We start from the raw sequence: 14,262 nt of genomic DNA on the forward strand, positions 1-14,262 counted from the left end.
AATATTTCTATATTTTTTTAATTCATAACATACATTTATTAAAAATTATTATTCATTCATCTGCTGATCCGTTTATCTTCACAAGGCTCGCGAGGGTGCTGGAGCCTATCCCAGTTAACAACGGACAGGAGGAAGGGTACACCCTGAATTGGTTGCCAACCAGTCGTAGACCACATAGAGACAAACAACCATTTGCCCACACACTCATACAAGGACAATTTGAAGTTTTCAATCAGCCTAAAAGTCATGTTTTGGGGGGATGTGGAAGAGAACCCACACATACATGGGGAGAATGTACAAATTTTAGATAGGGAGGCCGGAACTGGGATTGAACCAACAGTCTCATAACTAGGAGTGGGAACCTCTTGGTATCTCACGATCCGATACGATTTGCGATACAAAGCTCACGATAACGATGATCTGATGATATGGCGATTCAACGATTATCGATACATTAGTCAGGAAATCATTCTAAAATATTCTACAAACAACTAATAAACAGAAAAACAAGCTTCTGCTGTGAATTGGAATGAGTTTATCACTAGTAGACGTCTAATCCATTTGAACTGGGAGGGTGGCAGCGAATGTCATTCGCTGCCATCCCTCCCATTTCAAATGGATTGAACGTCTATGGCTGTCAGTGGCAGCCAATGCCAGGCAATGAGGTAATTTAGGGCTATTTAAAGTCATATACCTGTTGATTTTCAGTTACTTCCTGTTGATTTTTGGGTATTTAACGGGTCACTTCCTGTTTATTTTGTGTTACAGAACAGGAAGTGACCTGGGAATCACCCAAATGAATAGGCAGTGACTCAAACTGAACAGGAAATGACCTGTAAATGCCCTGAAAATCAGACAGAATGACTGTGAATGCTCTGTTTTCGAATGAACGAACGTTCCCAGTCTAAATGGATTCGGTGCAAATGCAGCCTTATAGTTAACTGAAACACTATTATGGTGGAAGATTCTGGTAGCAACTTGTTGGTTTCTTTTTTTTTTTTTTTTTTTTTTTTTTTTTTTTTTAAAGACATTGACACATCTTTAAAACGATATCTCGATTCTTGGCAGGAGCATATCGATAACCTTTTGTGATACAAAGTATCACGATATATCACCATTTTGATATTTTGTCACACCCCTACTCATAACTGTGAGGCGTATGTGCTAAACACTCTTCCACGATGCTGCAAAATGATTATGTGAAAAATAAAATTAATAAAAACAAATACTGTATATTCTGGGTATGGTTCAAAATAAGACTTTAAAGTTGATTTTTCTTAATTTCATAATATTCAGTAGATTCACTCCCACTGACAGTGAATGATGTCAAATCCATTTTAACTGGAATATTGCATGTCGGGCGTTGAATGATTATGTCCAATTCATTCTGATCCTGAGGGACCATCATGGGGTTATTTTTTGTTTGTTTTTAATACAAAAAAATATTAACTTGCCCTATAAAGGGTTAAATTATAACGACTGATAAATATCCTTTTTCTTACATTTGGTTCGGTTTCTTTTTAGGTGTCAATGTTGAGCAACAGGTGGCTTTTTTTTTTTTTTTTTTGTCAGGAAATGCAAATTGCAATCTAATTGGACACACAAATAAGCGACCGAATGTTTCCTGGTATTTGATTGGTCCAAAGTGCCACGCCCTCTGTTCATTTTTGTCGCCGCCAACTTCCGGTGCATTCTGACAGAAGTAGCACTTATTCACCAATATGTCGTTCGGAAAAGCTGGCTGGACTTTGTTGAACCCTCTCCGGGGGGTTTTGCGGTCCTCGACCTCGCTTGTGAGTCGGAGTTATGCGGCTGTTGCTGAAGCCAGAGCTGTGTTGAACAGCGAGCTCGAATCTATTCGCATGGCGGGGACGTGGAAGGCGGAGAGGATCATTACTTCCAAACAGGGACCGCACATCAACGTGGACGGAAGCCGTGGGGGTGAGAAAGCAAAATATTGGCGGTGGAAAACATATATTCCTCGTGGGCCATGTTTTACAACAATCAAGTCAGTAGCGCTCAAACAAGAAATCGTTGAAATTTGTACAAACGTTGTCAACAGTTCCTGAACGGCACGTTGTAATAAGCTGTAAAATGTAGAATAAACTTTTTGTGGGTGTTCATAACTCATCTATAACTGCCTGGAGTTTTGAATTGGACGGTCATTAATCGTCCGTTGAGGAGGGACGTAAACTGAACACAAAATTTTGGACAAAAGCTTGCCTGCTTCTCTATTACTGTCAAAGTGCCCTTGAGCAAGCGTCTGCGTGCCCTTTTCATTCTGACATCCAAGCTTGCACGTATGTGACGACTGAGGTGTGTGTTGTCCAGGGCCTCAAGACCATAGGGGCCCCTGAATGACCCTTAAATTATTTTACTTTACATTCACACATTTCTTTTTTATTTAAGTAATTGTCTGATTAAATATTATGTTCTACTCGATATATACTAATAAACTTTAACATATTGAATATTTCAAATTTATATTTTTTTCCTTTTTTTCCCCAAAGCGCCCCCCAACCCCACACCCTCTGTCTTAGCTGAGAATGGTTTGACCTCGCTCTGGCGTACTCAAGGCCACACTACGTACGTGCCATGAAGCGGGAAATTAAAATCTGTCATTATTATAAACTCTAAACATGGCGAGTCGTCATAAATCGGGTGCGCAGAAAAGAAAAAAAAGAAAATGAGATGAAGATCATAGAGGTGAACGAGAAAAAAAAAAATTAAATGGGAACAAGAAGCCAGAGAATTAGGGCTAGAGTTGGCTGTGGACGGTGATGTCTGTAAGAGAACAACAGCTGCTAACACAGAACGTTTACATTCGCGATCACCGTGACCAAAGCCCGATTCGAGTCTGTCACCGGCCGCTTGTAGCCTATTGAGCTGCGGTATGACATGAGATGCTTCTGGCGTTGAGCCGAGGAGAAAGAAGGTGATGGGAGATCAGGTATATAAACTAGTCTGTGGGGACCAGGTGCGTGAGGCTGAACAGGGTCCGGCGGCTGGATTTATCTTGGGTTTACAACCCACTGTGTATTATAGCAAACGCTAATACCTGTGTTTAGTTATACTGTTTTGTTGCGTAGCAGGCAGGTATTGCACTCTCAGTTGTACTGTATTGTAGCCTACATGGTTCAATAGATGGAAATTGTTTGATTTTATTGAGTCACATCACATTACAGTCTGTTAAATTTAACTGTCCATCTCAAATAATTTGAAAATTTACACTGTCATTGCTTACAAAGCATTAAAAGTACTGCGTATGTTGTTGTGACAAGCCAGTGGCAGGAGTGGGATGGGGGGCCATATAATTGTCTCTTGTCCCCGGGCCCCTGCAAGTCTGTTGACAACCCTGGTCAGGTGTGCACTGTGCAACAAGAAAAATAAAGTAAATTGAAAGATTAATATTCGCCTTCGGGGATCATGCAAATCAGATTATTCAGTAGTCTTGTTTGATATGGCAGCTTTTACTTGTGTTTGTGTTGTTTTGTTTGCACTTTTTTCCCCATGTGCTGGGATTATGCAGCTACACATGGTTAACTTCCAATGGCGTACCGCAAGCAACATTGATATTCATGACGTTAGCAATTGTTGCTAGGCGGGTCAACCTCCCGTTTGTCTCTAACGGTAAACGCATGGAAATAATGACCGAACGAGATGTTTACTGAGCTAAACCTACCAATTCTGTCCGAAAATGATGTCCCTGGTGCCAAATTCACTGGTGTAGATGTGGAAGAACATACAAATGTTCAGTTAAAGAGATGGCTTGAGTGTCGAGGGCTGAAAAAGACGGGAAAAAGAGCTGACCTGATCCAGCAGTTGCTTTTTTATCAACACCTTTTTCTTGTGTGCATTGCCTTACACCACTGATAATGACATTCTCCTGTTTCAACAATCTATCCTTTACCACCATATGCCCTGTCTTTCTTTCTATTATATCCTCTTGTTGTCTTACGTCTCTGTCTTTTCTTGGGGCAATTTACATTGCTATTTTTGTGTAGCGATCGCAAATGCTACTCAGTGACAGCCAACGAACACTTTAATTTTTTTCATTCATAACAAATATTAATTCTATAATGTATTTACACTTCCCCTTTACGAAAGTTGTTTTTTTTACAACAGAAACAGTGGCAGTTAGATACCATTTTAATTTTTTTCAGGTCATTCATAGTCAGACAGAAGCAGCATGGCAAACCGCCACGCTAAAAAAATAAGTAGCAATATCAAAATGGCTTCACCTTGCTGGCGTTTAACTGGTCTTTTGGACGTCCACGCAAGTTGATCCATTCTCCACATTTTTTCCTTCAAGTTTTTGGTTTCGGGAAACGAATGAAGAAAACATCCTTCATATGTCTTAATGTCTAGAGTCGTTTCTACAAGTTCCATAGCAGCGGTGTTTACTCGGCATGTTTTTTTTTTTAAAGATTACCGGAGAAAACAAGCGGAAATAGCATGGATTCTATGTGAGGGCGTGTCTATAATGACCCACTTCCGTGCTACGATGGCGACGTTACGGTCTAAAAATAGCATTCGTGCAGTATGCTATTGTCCAAATCCTTTGAACTTCAACATCTCACCAGCAAATATTCTCCAAATCCTATCATCTGCTGCGAACAGATTAGCTTTTTATGTAGGACATTTGAAAAAAAATGTTTTCATTTTTTTTAATTTTCCAAAACAATTACACGTTTATGCTCAGCCAATAACCCATTCATAATATGGTTTTAGGCTTTAAACCAATGTAAACATGTTCAATATGTTTTGAAAATGTGATTAATAGTTCAGCTTCCAATCTGGAATTCTGGCAATGAGCATTAATTTGTGTTCTGTGCACAAGTTCTTATGTAGAAAAGTATTACCCTCTACCGTCAGAGTTCATCAATACAATGTTCTATATACTGTGTATATGGCAATGGCTTCAGCGCAGAGCGGCTCTGGAGCAGCAGGTTGTCGACCCTGACTTGAGATTTCTGTTTTCCCTCAGGCATTTTAAACTTCTGCGCCAATAACTACCTTGGACTATCCAGTCATCCAGAAGTGGTGCAAGCAGGCATTGATGCACTAAAAACGTACGGCGCTGGATTGAGCTCTGTCAGATTTATCTGCGGTACTCAGGTAAAGTGTCCAATCAACAGGGAATGCACAAATCTGTAGTCAAAACATTAGCAAAACTTTGGTTTTGATGATAACAATGCCTCTCAAAGACCAGTATTTCATTGATTCTGCTAAATTAAAGAAACCATTAGTAGGCTAATATTCAGTCATTGCCTGCCTGATTGACATCCAAATAATTGAAACTGGGAGGACTGAATGTCTCTCAGTCAAATAGATTTTACATCTAGCGCCGTCAATGGCAGCCAATGAGTTAATGATTATGGATGTAGTGATGTCATGATGAAGTGCTAGTCTATACTACTGTTATCCACGATTTACAATATGAGCATGATGCAGTGTTAAATTCATAGTTCTGTTGTCTGTAATTTAATTTATATTTTGAAAGTTCTTGGATGAATTGCATTACATTATGCATATGAGTCGGTCTTTTTAATGGAAACCTACATTTTTTCTCTCACATTTTGCAGTTTCCGTTGTTTGTTAAGTGTTTTATGGAAATCTTTCTTGTTCTATTTGAACAAAGGAAATAATTACAGAAAACTTTAACAAATTACTCGGCCTAGACAACATTTCAGAATTGGCAGCTATCACAACATTGATCTTGTTGCCCAATTTCATACTTGATGAGAAGGCAGATCCTCCAGAAACCGGCCCCATTTTTACCTGCGCAAATATGATGTGTGTAATTCACAGGATTTGCACAAAAACCTGGAACAGAAGTTGGCAGAGTTTCACGAGAGGGAGGACTGCATCCTCTATGCCAGTTGTTTTGATGCCAATGCTGGACTGTTTGAGGTGGGTCAATCTCCAGCAAGTGATATCTTGGTACATGAATGGTGAATGAATGAATGGTAGCTAAGACAGGTCACTGACTCCTGCAGGTTCTGCTGGGGCCAGACGATGCCGTGTTGTCAGATGAACTTAACCATGCCTCCATTATTGATGGTATCCGTCTGTGTCGGGCAAAGAGACTGCGCTACAAACACATCGACCTGAATGATTTGGAGAATAAGCTGAAGGAGTCACAGGTATATGGAGAACCTTCTGTTCACGTTTTCAGACAATAGGAACAAACGGCAGAGAAAGCCCAACACATGTTTGACCTTGTGCTGTCAGTGGCAGTGAAACATGAGCATTGACAGCAGTTTAATTGAATTGGATGTCTGTCATTGTCACTGGCAGGCAATGAGTTAAATGCTAACAAATTGGAAGTATATATAAAGATTGTTATTGGTCACCATGACCAGAGTATATTTGTTTTTATTCCTTTTAGTTGTATTTTTATTTTTTAAAAATCTAATTTTATTTATTCATGTAAAATATATAAAAATACTGATTAATAATATGTATATATTTTATTTTAATAACAACATGATTATAATTGAGAACTAGTGTCCATATACTGTATGTGGACATCATTTTTTGAGTCATACTAGCCACACTTGGGGGTGGACGCACACCTCCCTCCGGCTGGTTTGAGTGAAACCCTGTTGGTCGCTGCTCTTAACTTCACTAGTCTCCTGGCCATGGCCTAGGTGTGTAAAAAGCAACAACAGCAGCAGATGATTGAAGAACCAGAATGTTCCAGAAGAAGCTCAGAGGGCCACCGGGGCTGCTTTGGTGGACCACAAACGACAACTTTTAAGACCTGGGATTCTCGTTCTCCTTCTGGATCGGTGTCTTCTAACTATTCCTGCAGCGGTTCTTGCTGTGGTTCCTTCGCTCCTGAACTGGGATCGGCGTTCTCGCACTTGTCCCGCTTGAATTTGCACAAACCGCTCAGCTCAGTGTTCCTTCAGTCGCCTGACGCTCACCTCTGCTCCGATGTTAATGAAACACATTATTTTGACAATGATCACAATATCTTTTTTAAATTTGCTTTAGAAATAAGATAGTTATGACTCAATTTGACTGTCAATGCATTGATTCTGATAGGAACGTCGCACCAGCCAACATGGACGCTCTGAAGCCATTTTAGCAGGGGCGATACAAGGTCTATTCATAGTTCTGCTGTGAAGTAAAAAAATGAGTGTTTAACTAAAAAAAAAAAAAAAAAAACTTGAACTAATGACTCCTCATAATCATTTGTGCTTAACAGTCATGTCGCATGCGGCTGGTAGTGACAGATGGCGTCTTCTCAATGGATGGCGATGTGGCACCATTAACAGGAATATGTGATCTGGCTGACCAGTACGGAGCCATGGTGTTCATTGATGAATGCCACGCCACTGGTTTCCTTGGGCCCCGTGGGAGGTGAGTACAATATTTGACCTTTACATGCAAGGCTACAGTGATGTTTGGAAAAAGGTCTACACCCAGATGCCAGCTACTAGTGGTTGTTGACAAGTTCTGAAGCCCACTATTGTGTGGAAGTTGAAGTTTATGTTCATTCACAGAGGAACCGATGAGCTGTTGGGAGAGATGGACCGCGTTCATATCGTAAACTCCACACTGGGAAAAGCACTAGGAGGTGCAGCTGGTGCGTTTTATTGTTTTTAAATCTCAGTCCTTTATTAATTTTATTTCCTTTTTCTTTTTATGTAGTTTTTCAATGCAAAGGTGTGTCTATGGCGAAGGATTAAGAAAATGATTGAGTGTTGTTGTTGTTGTACTTTTACCCAAAAAAGAAATCTAGCAAGTAAGTTATCCAAAAGATTAGTCCATGAGGGTTTGTTTCATTGTGTAGTTATTACTTTGTATTTGGGGGCTGACAGAAAAAATAGGGTGAAAGAAACGGGTAAAGATTATATTTGAGACAGATGTTTTTCACTTTATTTACATTTTTTTCTACATTTATCCATTTTATTATAACTTGTTTTCAGCTTCTCTGTGTTTTTATTGTCTCCTCAACTCACTGGCTCCCATTGACGGCGATAAACGTGTAATCATTATGTTTGCATTTGCACAATTAGAATTTTTCAAAAAACGGAATGTGGACACAGATGTCCAGCATGCCAAAACGTTCCAAAACAACAACAAAATCAAGTGTAATTGCATGGTTTGTCTTTTTTTTTTTTTGTCATGTCAGGTGGCTACACAGTAGGTCCGAAGCCCCTCATTGACTTGCTGAGGCAGCGCTCTCGCCCTTACCTCTTCTCCAACTCCCTTCCCCCTCCGGTGGTGGGCTGTGCCACGCGGGCCGTCGAGCTGCTACTCGCCTCCAATGAGATTGCGCAGAGCATGTCAGCCAAAACCATGAGGTAGCGATTTTATTCGACAGTGTTCATAGTGTTTGCATAGGACAGGAATAATCCTAGCTAAAACAATACACTGTGATCTTAGGTTTTAAACAGCATGAAGATGATGAACCATTTATATTGTCAGTCGTGCACATGTACGGTGATCCAAAATACTGTATGGCTGAAAATAGTAGGCGTAACTAACTAAGCCTGTCGCAATATGCAATAATTCTATTTACCGCACGATAAATAAAAATGAAGGCGGTAATTTTTCCGCTGCGATTTATCGCCTCGTGTGCACGTGCGGCAGATGTGCTGTCAAAAGTTCGGATTCCTTGTTACCAACTACGCAAAATGCATTTTCGTTCCAGGTCCGGCAAAAAATTGCGCCGGATCCAATCGTTCCCATTACTGTATATCTGATTGTTCAACGTATACTGGCCGCTTCAGTGCTCCGGATTGACTGCGGACCATCTTCGGCATGCCGGTGTTGTTGACGTGTGGACGCTCCCATCAGGGGTGGCCTTTCACGCGGGGCGTCTATTTTTCGGCACAACACCGGATATTTACAACGAAGTCCGCCAAAACATTGTTACTGACTTGGCTGCTACGAACAACCTCGCTTTGACGACGGACAGCTGACATGATGAACATTCAGTGGCAAATTAAGAGCGCTGTGCTTCAAGCTCGTCCTGTTTATGAAAGTCGATTGTCATATGCTGGTGTTGTGCATTAATGAGCAGCTGTGGCTTCTGTGGCATTTGCTAACTTTTTTAAGCACGCACACACTAGATATCATGAAATAGCAAACTAGATGTGCTACGTCCCGTGCCATTGGCTACGTGAGCCCAGAGTGATCATGGGACACGTAGTCCATATACTACATCGATGAATTATAAACCACCATGACTGAATGGAAGTTAAGAAGACCAAATCAGTCCATACTAGTGACTATAGATAATGCTGCAAATATTGTTGATTCAGTACGTGACACAGATGGATTCGGACCACAAATAGGATGTCTTGCTCATGTAGTAAACCTAGCTGCTAAGAGAGCTGTAGCAATCAACAATGTGCCCTGCCTCACTTTACAAACAGTAAAGATTGTTCTCAGCACTTTTATACAAAATTTCTTCAGATCAGTAAGAAGTAAGCACATAAATATTATGCACTAAAATGCATGTTTATATTATGGCAATTACATTTTTGCTCATTATCATAAAAAAAAAAAAAAAAAAAAAAAACGAAACAAAAAATACAATTGTTATTTATTTTCTTTTTTTCAGAGCATTAAATATAAAGAATCGGAATGAAAATCGTGTCCCCCGTATCAAAAATCGTACCGAACAGTGACTTAACTGTATCATTGCATTCCTATGGAGCACCATAGCAGAAGCTATGAGGGGAAAAGTTTTCATTTGCCTAAATGCTTAAGTTATTAAGTGCAATTTTATCTTTTTTTCTCGAAAACACATTTTATTTATTCTGTGTTTCTGTGCGGTATTAATAGTGTTGTCTTTTACTTAAGAGGCATGGTCTATTGTTTTTAGTTGTGATTTCTCAAAAAGTATTTTTGAATTTAAGAGTAAATATTTATCACGTTTAAATGGGTGAACTTGATCTATTAATATATACTGTATTCTCACTGTATTATTGTAAATTGGTTTTTAAAAAATGGGGGGGTGCAATAATATTGCATATTGCAATAATTTATTAGATAAATTATCGCACATTAAAATTTGTTATCGCAACAGGCCTATGACTAACATGGTTTTAGGAAATACAGAAAAGAATATTAGCATTTCTTTATTCTCTGTTGTTATGACATTTGTGTCAAACTCAAAGCAAAAGGTGGAAATTTGAGTGCATGTTCTAAAAAAATTAATGCGCAATCAGAAACAGGAAAAACCTTGCTATCACTGACCATTGTTGTTTATGTCAGCGATGATGAAAATATTTCGTCGATGAACAATTTTTTCATGACAATGACGAGACGATAGCAAGCTGATCATGTGTCTTAGGAGACTGAAACACAACGAGACGAATGCCAGTTTTTGTCTGACGAGATGAAAATTTGCCATAGTTTCCATCATATGCTCACAATGTGTGACATTTTCTTATTGTACGCGTAGTTAGTCAGCCTGAATAGTAGCAGTGTTTGGGTTGTGTCACTCATGTTAAATGTCCTGTACCCCCACATTGACAGTCACCAGTGACTTGTGGTTAACTCATTCACTAACAAAGATATATAAACAATCATGTTCTTGAAGCCAGCCGCATGGTAAGATTTGTTTTCTTATCTGGGCAAGAGAGAATATTCAATGTTGCTTCAGCCTTTAACGGCGTGTGCTGAGTGATAATCACACACTAAATGTAACTCGTAGCGTTAGCATTTGCGCTCCCGTTAGCATTAACTTTAGCGTAGCGAGCATCCTCTTAAATTGTTGTGTTGTTTTTGTTTGTTTGGCGTTGGCTACGGCTTAAAATAGTAGTTTTCCGTCATTCCAGTTGTAAATAAAACCATTGGAAACCCCTCACAAAGTCGGCGTGTCCTTGTAGACGGTACATTATGTGCTTATCATTCAAAATTGTTGGAAACCTTTATCCTTGGGGGGGACTGAAACCTTTGAATTTTTACGGGCAAAAACATGTTTAATATTTGTCAATTAAATGTAGACGGAAAGGATTTTTGAGTATTTGTCAACGAAAACTAGATGAAAACTTAACACATGTTAAAATGACTAAAACATGACGAAGTATTTTCGTCCAATAGACTAAGACAAGTTAAACTTGCTGCTAAAAAGAACTCTGCTTTACGCTATAAACTGATTTATAAGCATTATGACATTGCAGGTTATTATTCATTATTGTACGGATATATGATTGTAATCATGTTTTCTGTTACAGGTTCCGGAATAACATGACACAGGCCGGCTTCACGATCTCGGGCTCCGCTCACCCAATTTGTCCAGTCATGCTCGGTGATGCAAGGCTTGCTTCTCTAATGGCAGATGATATGTTAAAGCAAGGTAGGATATAAGTCAAATAGTTTTTTCCTATGCATCCAATCTAAGTGAATACTGTACATACTTTAGAGATGAACTTTTAAGATGAAAAAATATATATATATATAATATATGCACTTTTCTCATCCATAGGAGTGTATGTGATCGGATTTTCCTTCCCCGTCGTTCCGAAAGGCAAAGCCAGAATTCGTGTTCAAATTTCAGCCGCCCACACTGATGAAGACATTGACCACTGCGTTGATGCTTTTATTCAGACTGGTAGGAAGCATGGTGTCATCTCCTGAAAGGACAACTAAGAAATAAATACTTAAAACTATTGTTTTGATAATGAGTAAAGTGCCTGTTCTGAAATTCGTCTGTAATGGTTAGAAAAATGATATGGATGAAGTCTTTGACTGTCTGAGACTGAAATAAAGTGAAAGATTTCCAAAATGCCTTTAATGCATTTGTCTGGGACTGTCTTCATTAGAACATTTTAAAGATGCAAAATTGGATACATTTGTAAGCATCCCCAATTTGAGTTCCATCCGTCCATTTTTTGTGCCGCTTAACCTCACGAGGGTCATGCGGGAGCTGAAACCTGTCCCAGCTAACTATGGGCAGGAGGTGTGGTACACCTTGAGTAGGTTGCCAGCCAATCACAGGGCACAATGAAACAGACAACCATTCGCACTCACACCCATACTGAGGGAGAATTTTGGAGCATTCAACACACGATGCGTGTTTTTGGGGGAGGAAAGTGGACTACCCAGAGAGAATCCACGCAGGCATGGGGGAGAACATGCAAACTCTACACATGAAGTACGAAGCATGGAATTGAATCCTTTATCTCTGAATTATGAAGCAACCGCTCAGCCGTGACATCTCACGATCTGAGAGATATATGGTGGAAAACACAGACAAGACTGAAAAAGCAGTTTCTGCTCTTGCACTCATCTTCAAAAGAAACTGTTGTATTTTAAGCCAAAACAACTGTTGTGTTTAATACAGGGGTGTCCAAACTTTTTGCAAAGGGGGCCAGATTTGCTGTAGTAAAAATGTGGGGGGCCGACCTTGGCTGACGTCCTTTATGTAGAACAATATATTTAAGCAAATTTTAGCTAGCCCTTCTGTGCGTCACATTTGCTTTATTATTTTTTCAATCAATTATTTCAACATCTCGCAACTAGCCTTTGTGGCGTTCTCTTTCGACTCTCGGGCTCTTGCGAAATACTGCTGCTGTGAAATTAAACTAGCTTCAAGTTGCTTCAATTTCTCGCTACGTATCTTTCCTGTAATCTTGTACATGTCAGCGTGTCTTGTTTGGTAATATCGCCTCACATTGAAATCTTTAAAAACAGCGACTGTCTTTTTGCAAATGAGACAGACAGTTGTTGCGTATTTTAGTGACGAAATAGTCGAATTTCCACCTATCCTTGAAGCATCGGCTGTCGCAGTCAACTCTTTTTTTTGTTGTTGTTGTTGATTGTCACCATTTTAGAAAATTGGAAGGGTCACACGGGGTAATGTAAGCAGTACTGCTGACCAATTTATTAAATCTGTGTGCGGGCCAGACGTTATTGATCTTATGACAGACGCTGGGGGCCGGATTAAATTTGACTACGGGCCGCATTTGGCCCCCGGGCCGGACTTTGGACATGTCTGGTTTAATAGAACAATATGCAGGGGTGAAAGTAGGCCAAAACTGTCATGAACGGAGTTTCGGTATAAGATTCAGGGCCAGAATGCAGTTCTGGTATAAGATTCAGGGCCGTAATTGTTATGAACGGCAAGCCGTTGATGTGGATCCCAAAAACAGACAAGGAGATCAGGTAGAGCTAATGTTTGTATTTAATAAGTACAACAAAAGGGAGCACGCCAAAATGCGAGTAGAACTGAGAGAGCACGCCAATAAACGCGGATATAATAAAATACAACAAAGGGAGCACGCGAATAAACGCGGATATAATAAAATACAACAAAGGGAGCACGCGAAAAATGCGAGTTTAACAAAGTACAAGAATCTGACTACAAAGCCCAAAAGAGCACTAAAGTAAAGATGACCAAACCAGAATACGACCGTAGAACGTCGGGAAACTCGAAGGATGACGATGAACACACAGGCGGTAAGCAAGGCAAATAGCAAGCAATAGTCCGACACTTGCAGATGGTGACAAGCTTCCTTAAATACTGAGCTTTCCTAATCAAGCACAGGTGTGTCGCATTACCCCGCCAATCTGGCTCAATCAGGTGCTGCATAAAGGAAAGAAAAAGAACTGAGACACACACAAATATGACAGTAATGCTGTTCCGGTATAAGATTTGGTGCCGGAATGCTGTTCCGGTACACCGTGCTTTGATTCCGAAAATATGACGGCAACTGTCAAAACGCTATGTAAAAAAAAAAAAAAAAAAAAATTGCTTAGCTGCCACACATGCATTTCATCTCCAAGAAGAAAATAATCTACCAACATCAGATTTACGTAGACAAGTGTTAACAACAAGCATAATAAAGTGCTTGTGTATCGTAATCCGTTTCCACCAATATTTATTATTTATTTTATTCCACGGACGGCATGGAGGTTTCCCCAGCTAGGGCAGTTTTCTGAGTCTGACGATGATGATTTGTTCATTTATGTTAGGCTACATATTCATTTCGTAATGATTTAAAAAAGTCAATGTTTGCGCGATCTTCAAAATATATTCCATTTCAGTCTGCATAATATACGCCATTTGTACTTATTTTTCTGAATGTATGTTACTTATATCTTTATTACTAAAAAAAAAAACAAAAAAAACATTTACATTAACTTCAATTTTCATATAGATCGTATGTTCTTAAGTAGTTAAAATTGAGATTTGGCATTTAATATGTGAGGAAATGAGGGAAAATAAAAATTTGAAGATGAAGGTTGGGGTTATTGCTGTTTTTGTTAACTTTTATTTTGCAAATCATTGAA

General features: G+C 39.5%; 1 protein-coding gene across 1 annotated transcript; it reads left to right on the forward strand.

Moving 5' to 3' along the window:
* The first annotated feature begins 1,664 nt into the window (after window positions 1–1,664).
* On the forward strand, window positions 1,665–11,781 carry gcat (glycine C-acetyltransferase). The gene is made up of 9 exons (XM_057861557.1): window positions 1,665–1,941; window positions 4,988–5,118; window positions 5,812–5,913; window positions 6,000–6,146; window positions 7,217–7,371; window positions 7,515–7,597; window positions 8,147–8,318; window positions 11,205–11,326; window positions 11,456–11,781. The coding sequence occupies exons 1-9, from the start codon at window positions 1,722–1,724 to the stop codon at window positions 11,605–11,607; spliced, it is 1,284 nt and encodes a 427-aa protein (XP_057717540.1). The 5' UTR covers window positions 1,665–1,721; the 3' UTR covers window positions 11,608–11,781.
* Window positions 11,782–14,262: the final 2,481 nt, after the last annotated feature.

Source organism: Corythoichthys intestinalis, chromosome 16, assembly GCF_030265065.1.
Source record: "Corythoichthys intestinalis isolate RoL2023-P3 chromosome 16, ASM3026506v1, whole genome shotgun sequence".
Lineage (NCBI taxonomy): Eukaryota > Metazoa > Chordata > Actinopteri > Syngnathiformes > Syngnathidae > Corythoichthys > Corythoichthys intestinalis.